General features: G+C 41.5%; 1 protein-coding gene across 2 annotated transcripts in view; it reads right to left on the bottom strand.

Annotated features, from left to right (window-relative positions):
* Nucleotides 1-1,059: 1,059 nt before the first annotated feature.
* The window catches only part of gorasp1b (golgi reassembly stacking protein 1b), a 37,754-nt gene continuing 20,912 nt past the window's right edge, over nucleotides 1,060-17,901 (bottom strand). Inside the window, exons 6-9 of one of the 2 annotated variants that reach the window (XM_087987582.1) lie at nucleotides 10,482-10,617; nucleotides 8,431-8,563; nucleotides 5,484-5,651; nucleotides 1,060-4,510 (exon numbers count right to left, since the gene is read on the bottom strand). In XM_087987582.1, the coding sequence (XP_087843708.1) occupies nucleotides 4,257-4,510; nucleotides 5,484-5,651; nucleotides 8,431-8,563; nucleotides 10,482-10,617 (691 nt within the window). In that variant the 3' untranslated portion in view covers nucleotides 1,060-4,256. The remainder of the gene's footprint in view (nucleotides 4,511-5,483; nucleotides 5,652-8,430; nucleotides 8,564-10,481; nucleotides 10,618-17,901) is intronic. The other variant, XM_043690774.2, reaches the window with a different exon arrangement.

The raw sequence follows: 17,901 nt of genomic DNA, 5'->3' as shown, positions 1-17,901 counted from the left end.
TGACTCCCTCGTCAGGTCCACACCCCCCACCAACCCAACCTCCACTCCCGGCACCTTCCCCTGCAACCGCAGGAGGTGCAAGACTTGCGCCCACACCTCCCCCCTCACCTCCCTCCAAGGCCCCAAAGGAATCTTCCATATCCGCCACAGATTCACCTGTACCTCCACACATATCATCTATTGCATCCTCTGTACCCGATGTGGCCTCCTCTATATTGGGGAGACAGGCCGGCTACTTGCGGAGCGTTTCAGAGAACACCTCTGGGACACCCGGACCAACCAACCCAACCACCCTGTGGCTCAACATTTCAATTCCCCCTCCCACTCCACCAAGGATATGCAGGTCTTTGGACTCCTCCATCGCCAGACCACAACAAAACGACGGTTGGAGGAAGAGCGCCTCATCTTCCGCCTAGGAACCCTCCAACCACAAGGGATGAACTCGGATTTCAACAGTTTCCTCATTTCCCCTCCCCCCACCTTGTCTCAGTCTAATCCATCGAATTCAGCACCCCCTTCCTAACCTGCAATCTTCTTCCCGACCTCTCCGCCCCCACCCCAGTCTGACCTATCACCTTGACCTCTTTCCACCTATCACATTTCCGACGCCCCTCCCCCAAGTCCCTCCTCCCTACCTTTTATCTTAGCCTGCTGGACAAACTTTCCTCATTCCTGAAGAAGGGCTTATGCCCGAAACGTCGATTCTCCTGTTCCCTGGATGCTGCCTGACCTGCTGCGCTTTTCCAGCAACACATTTTCAGCTCTGATCTCCAGCATCTGCAGCCCTCACTTTCTCCACATAATTGTCTCTGCCTCAAATACTTAAGAATTCATGATTTATGTATGAGCATGGATGATAATGTTCATTATTAAAGTCTTGGTGTCCCTCTATTTTGGCAAGCATTGATGAGTTCTCCTTTTTGTGGATGTAGTAAAGTCTATGCCAGCTACTGCATTGATGCAGCAACTTAAATATATAAAGTCTGAAAAACAAGTCTCTCAGAACAACCTCCACATGTCAGTGGAGTCGAATCTGAACCAGAATGATTAACAGCGGTGCACCAAAATTAAATAGTTTAATGTTTTTAGAAGAAAAAATTACATACACTGGCCCATCTTCCCACACACAACCATATAACTTTTGATAAAATATAAATTCCCTTTGTCAGCATTCACCTTTCAGAAGCTTCTTCTGTTGCATCATTAAAATTACATTTATACGAAAAGCATTTGTCCAAATGAAAACACTAAGATGTGTAAATTGGACTAGACCCTAATTCTATAAAGATAATAAATCCAGTGCTACAGTTTTTCACACCATTAATAGAAGTTCCACACAGCTGGATCGTTATCAATCAATGGCATAATTTTTAATTTGGGCCAGTTTACCAGATCTCTGTTCTTCCTCTGCAGACCTGGATAGCTGCAACTCTGGCAATAAACCGTGTACATACAGGCCTGGAAACATTCTTCTCGATATTAAACAGCAATGAGTGAATTTAAAGTCAGAGGTAGCCTCAGACACCTGCTAATACCACATGACTATTAAAATTCACGTTTAAGGACCACATAATTGAGAAACACACAACCGAAGTACCAGCATTTTAGGAAATGCGCATTTCTCGTCTTTTTTTAAAATTGTTTAATATAAAAAAGTAACATCCATTAATATCTTCAAAGTATTAGCAAACAGACATTGAACATCACCAAGAGAATGATGGTCAATACATTTTGGGTATACCCAGACTGACTTAGCACCTTCTGCATTTCTAGCATTGCGAGTTTTTTTTAAAGCAACGTTGCATATTATGCAACTTGTTAATGGCATTTCCGTCAGCCCACCGAGAAAAGATTGTGATGACAATTTGAGTTTGCACTCAATAAACAGTCACACCTAAACAAAACAATAGGGGGACCTATACAAATATGATTTTGAGATGCCGGTGTTGGACTGGGGCATACAAATATGGTGAGTGATAAAACTGGCAATGAGCAATCTTGATATGTAGGACCAGAAAATAGATAAAAATGGTGTCAGTATTTTTGGAAAAGACAAAATACAATATTCCTTCAAGTTCCATCACAAGATTTCATTTTGATTGCACATCTGCTCTGACATGAAGTGCATCATATACAGGCTACTGTGCAATAATATTCACTTAGAGTTATTCCCCAACATATAAACATGATTTCCGTTAAAGCTGTCTCCCCAAACACACTCCAAGGACTATGGTTTAAACAGTATCAAAAATTTCAGTGTCAAATAAACCAAACAAGGTCCAGTGAAATAAAGAGAGATAATGAAGGAATAAAATTTCCAATTAAAAGAAAACACTCCTCGGAAACAGAGGGAAAGGAAAATAAGCTATATAATCCGGTTAAAGTATTAGGCACTACAGTATCCCAAAGCCACAAGTAGCAATACTGGTTCTACATGTAGGATCACCCCTATTATTACCATACATTACCTTGTGCATCACTTTGAAAAGCAATAAAACTCTCCAAAACCCTTCATTAACTGGCTTAAGGGGTAGGCAGCATACTAAATTACAGTACAGGCTGATCTTTGTGCAATTCTATGCTCCTGGGAAACAGTGAATATTTCATCTAGTGAATCTCATACTCAAGACATACTTATAGTGTTGCGTATAAAATTAACTCTGCAAAAACAACATTATTGGCATCTATGTATATAATTCAAGTGCATGCTAGTTAAACAATTGACAAACAATCTTGCTTGATTTGAACAGGCTACAAAAAGGCAGCCAGTTTTTTTGTCTTTGGCTTAAATGAACCAGAACACAGCAAAACAAGTTGCTTGATGGCAGAGTGTGAAATACATCCTGCTCTTGATGACTCCATTGGTACTTTTGGAAACTACATGTATTAGGACATTCAGTAAACACAGAACAGGACGTGATCTTGGTACCTGCCAAGGTTAGACTACTGACTGACACTTGCATGGAGACTGGCCAGGCCCATGAAGAACTGTATCCCACTAAGAGTCAATGTATCCTGAAGTGGGAAGGGAAGGACAGAAGATGTACCAGAGAATAAGGTAACATTAAGTAATAAAGAGTTTCCTTAGTCAGCTGTAAGGGAAATGTTTACATAAAATTAGCTATTTACCATTTTCTGTGCAGCCTTTAAGGTGGCTACTAGCTCACAGCTTGGTAACTTGAGTGAAAAATCTTAATAGTGAAAAGAAAAATATCTGCATGTAAGATTTAGTGATGCAGAACCAGGATGCAAAGTAAAAATATTAGTGGAGGTTCTGAATTTATAGATTTCCCTTTCAACAACTCAAGATACAGCAATTGTGTGTGAACGAAAGGGAAAAATACAGCAACTCTTCTGACCTGCTCTTCCCATGATGTTAAGTTAGCTTCACTTGCTGAGGGTTGGTTTTGTTTTTTTTGGGGGGAGGGGGTGGGGGGAAAGAGTTGTGCCATTTATCCAAGGTCCACAGATGTTAATTTTCTTTTCTCCAATCGTTATTGATTCACCGAGCAGTAACAAATTTTTTGTACCATTTATGGGACGTACGCATTGTTAATAAAACCAACATTTACTCTTCATCTCCAATTACTGTTGAGAATATTTCTATCAACATTATAGTAGTGAACTTAAACAACTCACATTGGCTTTATAAATGGGAAATAAAAGTGATTGACAAATTACAAAGGATTCAGACAACGGCATGCAATTTGAGTACAAAACTCCTGAAGCATTTCAATGTTTGAGAGAGATTCCATTGCCTCAAGCTGCATTCTACTCAGTACTAATGGTAACTGTGTATTGGCACGTAGTGTTGTAGACCAAGAAAAATGCACTTAAAAAGATCTAACATATCTTTTTCAAAACTTGAAATTTCAATGATCCTACTAAACTTCTCCCCATGAAGGTCAGGTTATATAGTTATTTTTACTGTTTCTGAATCGATATACAAGATTATGTTTTGAGGAAAAGGTGGGCGCGTCAGCAGAACTTTAGTTTAGCAGCCAATTGATTGGAATGCAAAACATTTAGCACTCAAACACCTCCTTATTGCTTCCACTCTACAGTGGAACAGTTATTGTAACAGAAGCTATAAAATACTCAAAACCTTTAGACAAGGAGCAAAGAAAATAGCCTCAACGTACATCTGTTGCAGTTATCAATGTTGCCAGATAGGTTGAAAGGAAACACAGATAAGATATTCAGTCGTGAGATATATCTCATTCACTGCTACCCCATTCACTGCTCTTTCTTCAACCCTATGCTTCCTCTTCAGTCACCGATATATCACAGGTTTCATCTTGACCTTGAGGCAGGCACTCTACGAGGTCCGCTGGCTCAGATTCTGTACAGTCAGCATCCACTTGTGTTTCAGCAGATGTGGGAAGCGATGGGACAGTCAAGTCAGACATTGAAGAGCTTTCCGGATCCAGGCCTTGCTCCATTGAAGCAGCAGCACAAAGTTCAGCACTGACAGAATTTAAATCTTCAGGCACACCTCCAATCGTGTGGTCTATTTAAAAAACAGCACACACAAAATCATTAGAAGCCAGTCACACAAACTCACACCCAGCACATAATATTACATCCTACACTGAATTCTTCTTCTTCTCTGCATTAGATTTGTTTAAAAGCATCAAAAGGGTAGTTAACGTTTCTTCAAACATAACTACTGGCAACATAATACAATCTGCGAGACAGCTAAATTGAAGAGAGAGGGAGCAGTAAATTTATGGCAATTGAATTACTTTTGTGATGTATTAAGACTGGCATCTCACGTATACCAGATTTAAAATTTAGAACAGGAAAAAGAAACAAAAATATATAATATAAAATCTTTTCCACGTTATCTGTCATAACAAAGACCAAAAAAGTAAAACTATTCACTGAAACTGAGAAACTAAATTTTGATTACTGGTTGAAAAATTACTTTAAATTAAATATATAGAATCCCCACAGTGTGGAAGGGTCCACAATGACCCTCTGAAGAGCATCCCTCCCAGACCCACCCTCCTATCCTATTCCTGTAACCCTGCATTTCCCATGGCTAATCCATCTAGCCTGCACATCCCTGGACTCTATGGGCAATTTAGCATGGCCAATCCACCTAATCTGCACATGTTTGAACTATGGAGGAAACTACAGCACTTGGAAGAAACCCACACAGAGAGAATGTGCAAACTCCATACAGGTACTCACTCGAGGCTGGAATCTTACTCGACTCCCTGATGCCGGGAGGCACAGGGCTAACCACTGAGCCACCATGCCACCCACTAGAAATTTAAAACAGCAAAACAATTGTTTTTTTTGACTTATGTTGCAAAATAATCTGGACAGGATTGAGAAATACTGTAGGTGAACTGCACAGATCCACACAAAGAATCGCCACACATACAAGACACCATAGGTCAGTTACAGGCTGAGGATCATGGTCTGGTGGGAGAGAAGAAAGTTGTGGGGAAACAAGAAAGCTGACTGCTGCTTACACTTACCGGAGTGGAGATCAAGTTCTTCATTGATGAGGACCCCATTTGTTCCAGTATTTCTCTCTGTTATTGTGTTAAAGATAGGCGAGGAGTGTGACGTCACTGCCACTTTCAATACATCAGATAAGTCACGAGCTTCGGGAATGTCTGTGGATCCAGGTGGAAAACCTGTTTAAGAATTCAAAGACAAACAAAATCATGCCCCCAATTTGAGTAGATGGGAACTCCATACGTGATGTGTGACGGTAGCCAATCTCGCTTCAATGGAAAGCCTTTTAAATTCTATTCAGAAGTGCTTCTACAATGTTTAAAGACAAGAGTCTGCAAAACTAAGTGCTGAAATATAGAACAACAGCATGCAAAGTTTATCAGTCAAGTGGACTAACTTGTAGAATGTTGTCAGTGCCTCTAATTCAAGCTCCTTAGAATTCCAGAGCAGAGATGATGTTCACCCAGAATGTAGACTTCACTCTATCACCCAAAGGCCTGGTATTTAGATCACTACACTAAAAGCCCTATGAAACCATACTGGACTAACACCACTGGGCTGAAGCAGCAGAAGCTTGGGATTTGGTCATATCTACAAAATCATCTGACTGTCATTGATAAGATTTTACAGTCCATTATTAAGGGGTGAGATTGCAGAATAGTTGAAAGTGCATGGTAAAATAGGGCTGAGTCAGCACGGCTTTGTCAAGGGGAGGTCATACCTGACAAATCTGTGAGAATTCTTTGAGGTGGTAATGAGCAAGTTAGACAAAGGGAAGCCAGCGAATGTGACCTATTTGGATATCCAGAAGGCCTTGTTATGGAGCTGCAGAGGAGGGTGCGAAATAAGATAAGAACCCAAGGTAGTCGAGGCAAGGTACTGTCTTTGATAGAGGACCGGCAGAAGACAGAGTGGGGATAAAGGGATCTTTGTCAGGAAGGCAGCCGGTGACTAGTGGAGTTCCACAGGGGTCAGTGTTGGGAGTACTATTCATGTTACACATTAATGATCTGGATGAAGGAATGAGGGCATTGTTGCTCATATTGCAGATGCCACAAAGATAGGTGGAGGGACAGGTAGTGTTGAGGAGGCAGGGAAGCTGCAGAAAGACTTCAACAAGGCTGGGAGAGTGGGCAAAGAACTGGCAGATAGAATACAATGTGGGAAATTGTGAAGTTATTCACTTTGGCAGGTGAATAGAGGCATAGACTAAATGGGTCAAGAGTGTGTTGCTGGAAAAGCATCCCAGGAGGAGAATCGACATTTCAGGCCAGAACCCAATTCTCCTGCTCCTCGGATGCTGCCTAACCTGCTGTGCTTTTTCAGCAACATACTCTTGACTCTGATCTCCAGCATCTGCAGACCTCATTTTCTCCTATTTTCTAAATGTTGAAAGGCTTCAGACATTTGAAACACAAAGGGACAGGAAGTCCTTGTTCAAGATTCTGTTACACTTAACATGCAGGTTCTGATGATAGCTAGTAAGGCAAATGCAATGCAAGCACTAATTTCAAGAGGGCCAGAATACAAGAGCAGAGATGTACTGCTGAGGATGTATAAGGTTCTGGTCAGCCTACATTTGGAATATTGAGAGCAGTTTTGGGACCCATGTCCAAGGAGGGATGTGCTGGCCTTGAAGGGGATCCAAGGTTTGGAAGAATTATCCCAGGAATGAAAGGGCTTGTCATATCAGGAAATTTTGAGGACTTGATGGAGCTTATAAGGATGGGGGCGCGGGGGGGGGGGGGGGGGGTGAGGGGATTCTCACTGAAACTTACAGAACACTAAGAGGTCTGAAATGGAGTGGACATGGAGAGGATGCTTCCAGTAGCAGAAAAGACTAAGACTTGAGAGCACAGTCTCAGAGTGAAGGGATGACATTTTAGAACTGAGATGAGGAGAAATTTCTTGAGCTAAAGGGTGGTTAATCTGTGGAACTCATTGCCGCAGAGAGGTGTTTTGGCAAGTCCTTAAGTGAATTTAAGATGGAGATAGATATGTTCTTAATTAGTCAGCGAATCCAGGGTTATGGGAAGAAGGCAGGAGATTGGGGTTGAGAAACATATCAGCCATAATTGAATGACGCAGCAGATTTGAGGGGCCAAATGGCCTAAGTCTGCTTCCATTTCTTATGATCCCACAGTGTATTCACTACTGTAATTACGACACTTCAAAAATGTCACGGAATTCAGAAAGAACTCTTTCATTTTCTTGGAACATTAGTATTCATGATGGCTTGAAAAAGGTATTCAAAATGAAATTGGGGCATTATTATGTTGCAGTTTGATCTTGGTAATTTATAAAGAATTATCTACAGAATCTTAATGATCGTTCAACATTTGAAAATTTCTATCAATTCCAATCAGTCACCGCATGGAACTCACTTGGGAACTCACAGATGAGAAACTTATGTTCCCAATGTGCTGTGCCACATCTGAAATCAGCAAATCCACATTTGTCACAAGCACACAGTATATCAAGAGTGCAGCAGAGTGCTACAATGGAATAGACACTGTTGCCCATCTGATTCACCCCCCCAAAATTAAAACCTTAAACTGAACCGCATTGTCTATGAAACTGGAAATTACATGAAAATGACCATTTTAATGAACATTTCTATAATTATAGATTTATTTTAGCACAGAAGGAAGCCAGTTAGCCCACTGTATCTATGTTAACCCACTGAAGGAGCATTTCAGCTCATGATCCTCCTCATCTCTTTACCCTGCAAACTTTTCATTTTTTAATAAGCACCCAATTCCCTTTTGAATACTTTAATTCACAACACCTCAAGGTAAACTGCACGAACAGTGACCGCAGTCAATGTTCAGTTCCAACATGCATTTGCTTATGCAACAAAGCACTATGGGAGAGAAATTTATTGGCTATCTAACACTGGCTTCAAGTACTGCAAGGAGAAAAAAAAGCAAAAAGGAAAAAAAGGTCTGAGAACAGTACCTGGGTCCATGACCCGTTGTATAGGAGGAGGAGGGAGTAGTGAACTTTCCATTGTTAAGTTGGTCAGGCCCTGTTCCAAATCTGGACACTCACTTGTTCCAACAATTGGTGAACTTGGAGCAATTAAAGGTGCCTGCAAAATAAGCACAATACACATTGTATGGCAATCTCAACTTGTATTTGGCAGTGAACACTACTTCAGTGGTCACACTTGTAGACACATCATCCAAGTCATTTCTCAAAGCTGCTACAATAATTCTGACTTTATTCTTCAGAAAAAAAAAACAAATTGAAAATGATGTCGGAGTATATGAAGAATGCACTTACCCAGATCATGTTAATTGATTGATCTTGGAATCAATTTTAGTATTAAAGAAAATGTGCCTAATTTAAAATGATTGAAAATATTAAGCTTCCCAATTACTCAGTTTATCGATTTGAAACATTTCTGGTATTCGTCTTTCCACAGATGTTGCCCCGTCTGCTGAGTCTTTATTTTCATTGTCAGTTATTCAGTTAGTGAAGTTACATACAACCAAAGCTACAAAGTCTCACGTATTGATGACTGACCATTTGATGATCTCGGGTGAATGCCAGCAAGGATGCTGCAAGTGGCTTCAATTACACTGGGCTGAGAGGTTTAGAGTGTGGACAGGACATTATTGTTGTTTATTGTTGAACAGTGTTCACTGGTGAATCCCTGCTGGAAAATGTGCATTTCAGATATTATGTCAGGACAACATGGTGGGGTGATGGTGCTGGGCACCCCACTATGTTTAAACAAGCTGCCAACATTCACTCTCTCAATAATTTATGGTAACTTAGGCAAGGTGACAGAGATGGGAGATCCAGCACGGGAACCATTACGGGTAAATTATATTTGATTAACTTGATTTGATATATTGACAAAGTAGCATAGAGTGTGGGTGATGGCAATGCAGTTGGTGTTGGGTCTGTGGACTTCAAGAAAAGCATTTGATAAAAATGGTTTAAAATACCTAGATTTTCAGATTTCCAAATAATAAACGTTACTGGTCTCTTAAAATTATGCTATTAAAAATTACGAAGATTTACTAGAGTAACCAAACAGAGACAATCGCCAATGCTGATGGGTCAATATCAAATGGGCACAGACTTATAATGATGGGCAAAAGAAATGTGGGCAAGGACTGATCAGGCTTTAGAATAGTTGTAACTTTCAGAAGGAAAGTGGATAACTACTTGAAGGGGGGAAGAAAAAGTTCAGGAAACAGCACTATTTGAATTGATCTTTGAAAGAGCTGGCAAATATAATTGGCTCTGGTGAAAACATAATTCAGCAAGATGATAGCACCGAAGAAAGGTTACAGAGGGGAATGTCTGGGCAACAAGAAACATTATAATATAAAATAAATTCCTAATGTTTACAAACCACAAACACAATATATCTAATTTATAATGCTAGATTAATGTGTGCATCTATTATTGTGCATACCAGTACCCATCCAATATGTTAATACATTTGATACAAATGTGTATCTGATAATTTCATTTAATGGGTGTCTGTTAAGCTTACAAGTTTGTAAAATTGTGCATCCTGCTGAAATAGATATTCATTGCAACCATTGTAATTGTCAAGCTTCTGACTCCCCCAACTGGTCATAAACAATGACTGCTTCAAATTTAAAAAAGGTACTAGCACTTTTCACATTTTTATACCAAATACCAAGGTTCTTGTCCTGTCAGAGGCTAATGCAAAGTCGGACTTCTTTTGAATGGAAACACAGAACAACCCTCTGATTGAGAAAAGTTAACTTCATATGGGTCAGTTATTTCTACATTATAAACTCATTGGGGAGCAGAGCAGCAGACCAATGTGCCTTATTCTTGCAGAGGAGAAATTGAATCTTCCTGCAGCACACCAAAGGTGTTTTTTTAAAAAAAAAACTTTATAATAGCAAGAAGAAATATTTTGATGGTACAAGTCTGAGAATTTACAGATAAACGTATTAATTGCATATGATAGCATTTCAATTGGGTTTAATGTGCCTTTGGCACTAGATGTTACCTACCTCAGTGTATCCCTTTTCTAGGTTCTGGGGTGGAGTGCTTGCTACAGGTGGTGGTGGAATCTCAACCTTTTGCTTTGGTACGACAGGAAGGGAGGGGATTCTGTGCAAATAGCCATATCCAATGCCACAACCCAAGCTGAAAATGAGAAACATGTGAGGTGAATATGGTGGAGGCTTGTTGAATTATATAGTACATACACTCTCAAGATCAATGAGGAATGGGCAATAAATGCTGGCCTTACTGGAGATGTTCATATCTTAAGAAAACATATATACCATAAAACAGGATGTGGCGAGGTCCCCTGGTTTACAAATACTCTCACTCTGACAAGTTGTTCAAAGCAGTGGGCAAGATGAAGAGTGACAAAGCATTCTGTTAAGTCAGAATGTCACAAAGATGCAGCTGGAAGTTGAGTGTTTTAGTCTAGGAATTTGGTAAGTGAGAGAGTGTTTTCAGATTTCTGTCTAAAATCTATTAAAGCTTGCATTTTGCATTTAACTTTACTGTGACAATAAACTGTAGTTTCTTTCCCAGTCTTAGTGATTATAAAGGTCTCTGCCTAAAGGCATTTTTGCAAGGAATTTAATTAAATAGCCACGCAGCACTGATTTGCTGGCCTAATTTATCTCACTAGAATGTGAGTTCATATAAAAATATTGCATTTTGTATACGCAAAAAGGTGACAATGGAGACTCAGTGCCATGAGATGAAGCACTTAAATCTGGAAAATTGTTAAGTGAGGGAGGTGGTGCTATTTCATTTCATTATGAAGAAAGAGCGATATGAGAGGGGCAGTTGGTCAAAATCTAATAGGCGAATCCTGCAAACATTGTGTAGGAGTACAGATTGTAATTGGTGAGTTTTAAATTTGTCTCCCCCCTCAAAACTGGACAATAGTTTAAAGTACTGGGGAGATTCAAGAATTGCATTACATGATGTAACAGCAGATAATCTCTGAATGATTTTCAAAACTTAAAACCCAATTTGTTAAATACAAAGAAAATAATGAGGGCAGGGCAGGTGATGTTCGCAACTGTAACATGTAAGAGCTTGTGGATGTGTATGATTCAAAGCAACCACACCATCAGAAGCTGCAGCTGGAAGGGGATATTTGAAAAGTTAAAGAGAAAGGTCAAGATAGTAGCACAGGGTAGCTGATGATAACCAGAATGTGACAAGAATGGACAATGCCTATAAACATAAAGAATACACCAGCAAAATTAGGTCTGGGTAAGGACAAACTGGAAATCAATGTAATTAAATGGTTAATACATTCAATATTCGTGACAAGATAGATGAATTGATAACCAAATAGAAATAAATGAGTACAATGTGATAGCAATTACAGAAATGTGATTACAAAGTCATCACTGCTTAGATTGAAATATATTGAAATAAGAGTATTTGATATTTTGGTAGAATAGGAAGGGAGGAATAGATGATGGGATAACTGTTAGTCTAGGATGAACTCTACAGTAGCAAAAAAAAAAATCTTGTTTCAGTGAGTCAAAAAAGAACAATCAGTTGGGGTAGAAATATGAAATAGCAAAAGAAAGCAGTCACTAGTGGAACTGATTTGGAGATGCCGGTGTACTGGGGTGTACAAAGTTAAAAATCATACAACACCAGGTTGTAGTCCAACAGATTTAAATTAAATTAAACAAATTAAACCTGTTGGACTATAACCTGGTGCTGTGTGATTTTTAATTAGTGGAACTGATTTATAAGTTGACAGGAGCTAAACTGCAGGACAGACTAAAACTCATAATAATGGGGCCTTATGAAAGTAGCTTGACAATAATGAAGACATTTTGATCTCCACAGACTGAACAACTAATTTGGTAAAGGTATTAGCAAGGCCAAGTTCATAGTGCATTTGGGACAGCTTCTTCAAACAATATGTCCTGAAATCAAAGAGCAGACTATTTTAGACCTGGTAATGTGTAATAAGATAGAATTAATAAATGATCTCATAGCACAGGATCCTCGACATAACAGTGATCATAATATGATCGAATTTCAATCAGCTTGAAATTGAGAAATTTCCATATGAAACTGACATCTTAAATAAAGACTATTTAAAGGACGTGAAGACAAAGATGAGGTGATAATGTTGTTGTGATTTTTTTTATTCATTGACAGAATGAGGACGTTGCTAGTTAGGTCAGCATTTATTGCCCATCCCTAATTACCCAGAGGGCGGGTATGAGTCAACCACATTGCTGTGGGTCTGGAATCACATGTAGGCCAGACTAGCTAAGGATGGCAGTTTCCTTCCCTGAAGGACACAGTGAGCCAGATGGGTTTTTCAAATAATTGACAAAAGCTTCAGTTTTTTTAAATTGATTAAAATTCCATAATCTGCCAAGACAGGATGTGAACCCCCATCCCCAAAACATTATGGATTTCCATTTCAGTGGCGGGAGTGAAGAGAGCGTGAGCCAGGGGCCAGCCAGGAAGGTAAATCTGAATATAAAATACTTACCTTGTAAATCAGTGGAGTGAAGGTTGAACAGGAGCTAAAGCGGACACAGGGACTGCTGGGTAATTGAACGAATATATTCGGGCAGTGGCTAAACCCAAAACGCTACATGTGTAGTGGCTCACCTCGTCCTCCTCCTCGAGCCAAACAAAGACTGTGTGGAGCGCTGGTAAGTCTTTTTTTGTCTCTTTTGGCAAGTTAGAGCCGAGGGAATGGAAGCTAGGGCAGTTGGATGCTCCTCTTGCAGGATGTGGGAGGTAAGGGTCACCACTAGTGTTCCTGCTGACTTCACGTGCAAGAAGTGCACCCAACTCCAGCTCCTCACTGACTGTGTTAGGGAACTGGAGCTGGAGCTGGATGAACTTCAGATCATTCGGGAAACTGAGGGGGTGATGAGGGTTATAGGGAGACAGTCACACCTAAGTTACAAGATAAAGGTAGCTGGATGACCGTCAGGAGAGGGAAAGGGAATAGGCAGACAATGCAGGGATCCCCTGTGGCCATTCCTCAATAATAAGTATACTGTTTTGGATACTGTTGACGGGGGCGACATACCAGGGAAAAGCCACAGCGGTCAGGCCTCTGACACTGACCCTGGCTTTGTGATTCAGAGGTAAGGCCGGGGGTGGGGGGGTGAGGAGGATAGGAGCGCAATAGCGATAGAAGATTCAATGGTAAGAGGTCGAAAATGAGGCTCCCAAATGGTTTGCTGCCTCCAGGTCTCAGGAATGTCTCGGATCAATTCTACAGGATTCTTAAGGGGGATGGTGAGCAGCCAGAAGTCATGGTACACATTGGTATCAATGATATAGCTAGAAAAGAGTTGAGGACCTAAAACGTGAATATAGGGAGTTAGGTTGGAATCTAAAAGGCAGGACGAGCAGGGTAGTAATCTCAGGATTGCTACCGGTGCTACATGCTAGTGAGGCTAGGAACAGAGAGTGAGTGCAGCTGAACATGGGGCAGCGGAGCTACTGTAGGAGGGAGGACTTCAGATATGTGAATCATTGGGATACCTTCTGGGGAAGGTGGGACCTGTACAAGAAGGACCAGGTTGCACCTGAACTGGAGGGGCGCCAATATCCTGGGTGGGATGCTTGCGAGAGCTCTCTGGGAGGGTTTAAACTAGTTTGGCTGGGGGATGGGAACCAGAGCTATGGTTCAGAGGATGAGGTAGCTGGTGAACAGGCAAATACAGCATGCAGAGAGTCTGTGAGGAAAGACAGACAGTCCATAGGGCAAAGGTGCAGTCAGTGTGAGGGGTTGAAGTGTGTTTATTTTAACGCCAGTATTATCAGGAATAAGAGTGATGAACTTACAGCACGGATTAGTACTTGAAGCTACGATGTTGTGGCCATTACCGAGACTTGGATCTCATAGAGCCAGGAGTGGTTGTTGAAAGTTCAGGGTTTAGATGTTTCAAAAGAAATATGGAGGGAGGTAAAAGAGGTGAGGGAATGGCATTGCTAATCAGGGCTAGTGTGACAGCTGCAGAAAGGGAGGTTGTCGAGGAATATTTGTCTCCAGAGTCAGTATGGGTGGAAGTCAGAAACAGGAAAGGAACAGTCACTTTATTGGGAGTCTTCTACAGACCTCCCAATAGCAACAGAAACACGGAGAGCAGATTAGGTAGCAGATTTTGGAAAGGTGCAGAACTAACAGGGTTGTTGTCATGGATGATTTCAACTTCCCTAATATTGATTGGAACCTCCTTACTGCAAATAGTTTGGATGGAGCAGACTTTGTCAGATGTGTCCAGGAAGGATTCCTGATTCAATATGCAGATAGCCTGACTAGAGGGAGGCCATATTGCATTTGGTGCTTGGCAATGAACCAGGTCAGGTGTTAGGTCTCTTGGTGGGAGAACAATTTGGTGACAGCGATTACTACTCCCTGACCTTTACTCCTGTCCCTTTCCAAGACTATAGGAGATGGTATGGGAAAGTACTTAATTGGGGGAGGGGGAATTACAATGCTATTAGGCAGGAACTGTGAAGCATAGATTGGGAACAGATATTGTCAGGGAAATGCATGACAGAGATGTGTTGGTTGTTGGGGGAGCACTTGTGGCGAGGTTGGATGGATTTGTCCCACTGAGGCAAAAGGGGGATGGTAGGGTGAAGGAACTTTGGATGAAAAGAGATGTGAACATCTAATCAAGAGGAAAACGGAAGCTTACTTAAGGTGAAGGAAGCTGAAAAATGTGTTGCTGGAAAAGCGCAGCAGGTCAGGCAGCATCAAAGGGGCAGGAACATCTACGTTTCGGGCATAAGCCCTTCTTCAGGAATGAGGAGGGTGTGCCAAGCAGGCTAAGATAAAAGGTAGGGAGGAGGGACTTGGGGGAGGGGCGTTGGGAATGTGATAGATGGAAGGAGGTTAAGGTGAGAGTGATAGGCCAGAGAGGGGTTGAGGGCGGAGAGGTCGGGAAGAAGATTGCAGGTCAAGAAGGCAGTTCAGACCAACTCTTTTTAAAATCTGACCCCGCATGGACTCCGGGCTACGTTCAGACCAACTCTTTTTAAAACCACCGCCTTCTTGACAGGATGCAGAACTGGGCTGAGAAGTGGCAGATGGAGTTCAACCTGGAAAAGTGAAGTGATTCACTTTGGAAGGTCAAATTTGAATGCAGAATACAGGGTTAAAAGCAGGATTCTTGGCACTGTGGAGGAACAGAGGGATCTTGGGGTCCACATCCATAGATCCCTCAAAGTTGCCACTCAAGTTAATAGGATTGTTAAGAAGGTATGGTGCGTTGGCTTTCATTAGCAGGAGGATTGAGTTTAAGTGCTGCGAAGTTATGCTGCAGCTTTATAAAGCCCTGATTAGACCACCCTTGGAATACTGTGTTCCATTATGGATGCTTCATTATTGGAATGAGTTGGAAGTTATTAGAGAGGGTGCAGAGGAGATTTACCAGGATGCTGCCTGGAATGGACGGCATATCTTATGAAAAGTTGAGGGAGCTAGGGCGTTTCTCATCGGAGTGAAGAAGGATGAGAGGTGACTTGATAGAGGTGTGCAAGATGATGAGAGGCATAGATAGAGTTGGTAAGCTAGAGACTTTTTCCCAGGGTCTCTATCATGAGCCAACATAATTTTAAGGTGATTAGGGGAAGGTTTAGGGGAGATGTCACAGTTAGGGTTCTTTACACAGACAGTGGTGGGTGTGTGGAATGTCAGATACATTAGGGACATTTAAATGACTCTTGGATAGGCACATGCATGATAGTAAAATGTAGGATATATAGGTTAGTTTGATCTTAGAGTAGGAAAAGAAGTCGGCACAACATCGAGGGCCGCAAGGTCTTTACTGTGGTGTGCTGTACTGTTCTGCATTCTATGTATTACTTTGAATCATGCCATAATAGAATCATAGAATTCCTACAGTATGGAAACAGGCCCTTTGGCCAACATGTCCACACACATGTCTGAAGAGTAATCCGCCCATACTCTTACCCTATTATCCTATATTTACCCCTAACCAATGCACCTAACCTACACACCCCTGAACACTTCGGGCAATTTAGCATGGCCAATTTACCTAACCTGCACATCTTTGGATTGTGAGAGGAAACCAGAGCACCCAGAAGAAACCACACAAACACAAGGACAACATGCAGACTCCACACAGACAGTCATCCGAGGCTGGAATTGTACCCGGGTCCCTGGCGCTGTGAGGCAGCAGTGCTACACACTGAGAGACTGTGCCTCCCGGGTCTCTGGATTAACATTCTAGCGTTTAATACTATTGGGCCATTGCCTGCTCATATATCGGCAAAGTTATATCCCAGAGAACCGGGTTTAAATCCCACCATGGCAGATAGTGGAATTTAAATTCAATAACATAAATCTGAATTAAGTGTCTGTCATCATTATGAAACTACCATCGATCGTCATGAAAACTGAGCACCTTTACTAATATGCCTTAGGGAAGGAAAACTGCCATCCTTATCTGGTCTGGCCTATATGCGACTGCAGACCAACCATGTGGTTGACTCTTAACTGCCCTGAAAATGTGTTGCTGGAAAAGCGCAGCAGGTCAGGCAGCATCCAAGGAGCAGGAGAATCAACGTTTCTGGCATAAGCCCTTCTTCAGGAAACGTCGATTCTCCTGCTCCTTGGATGCTGCCTGACCTGCTGCGCTTTTCCAGCAACACATTTTCAGCTCTGATCGCCAGCATCTCCTCTTAACTGCCCTGGCAAGCCACTCAAGGGCTATTAGGCCTAGGAACAAATTGTGACCCATTTCATGAATAAAAAAAAGTTGGATAACGTGCCACTTATTTCAAACATGGGTAACACACTGTGATAGAACACTCCATAGAACACAAAATAACAAGTCTGATCAAGACAGGCGAAAGTGAAGACTGCAGATGCTGGAGATCAGAGCTGAAAATGTGTTGCTGGAAAAGCGCAGCAGGTCAGGCAGCATCCAAGGAGCAGAAGAATTGACGTTTCGGGCATGAGCCCTTCTTCAGGATTCCTGAAGAAGGGCTCATGCCCGAAACGTCGATTCTCCTGATCAAGACAGGCCCCAAAATTTCTCAGCAAGTCCCCCAATGTTACGGGCACAAGGGGTCATCAAATCTCATTAAACTTTACAAGGGATTAATGTTCTTCACTTGTGATCCAGATTGAAACTTCCTCTCAGGAACCATTACACCACAGTTTGCTTCAATAACTATTCTGTTCTATTCCAACGCCCTCCTGTTCTAGATCTATGCCCACCTGGAATCTCAAACTCCACTCCAATATTTATTCAAAGGCACAACTCGAGATTTTTAATGACAATTAGCTTCACAAAGCTGGATCTTCCTTAGTTGTAAACTTGTTCAGTTAAATTCAGCAAACATTCTTACAGGGTGTTTAACTCTAAGCTGCATTGGAGAAAGTGAGGACTGCAGATGCTGGGGATCAGAGTTAAAAAGTATGGTGCT

This window comes from Chiloscyllium plagiosum, unplaced genomic scaffold (genome assembly GCF_037043375.1).
Source record: "Chiloscyllium plagiosum isolate Xiang-an unplaced genomic scaffold, Cpla_swu_hap1 HiC_scaffold_5, whole genome shotgun sequence".
Classification (NCBI taxonomy): domain Eukaryota; kingdom Metazoa; phylum Chordata; class Chondrichthyes; order Orectolobiformes; family Hemiscylliidae; genus Chiloscyllium; species Chiloscyllium plagiosum.
This window is presented reverse-complemented; position numbering and strand designations above follow the sequence as displayed.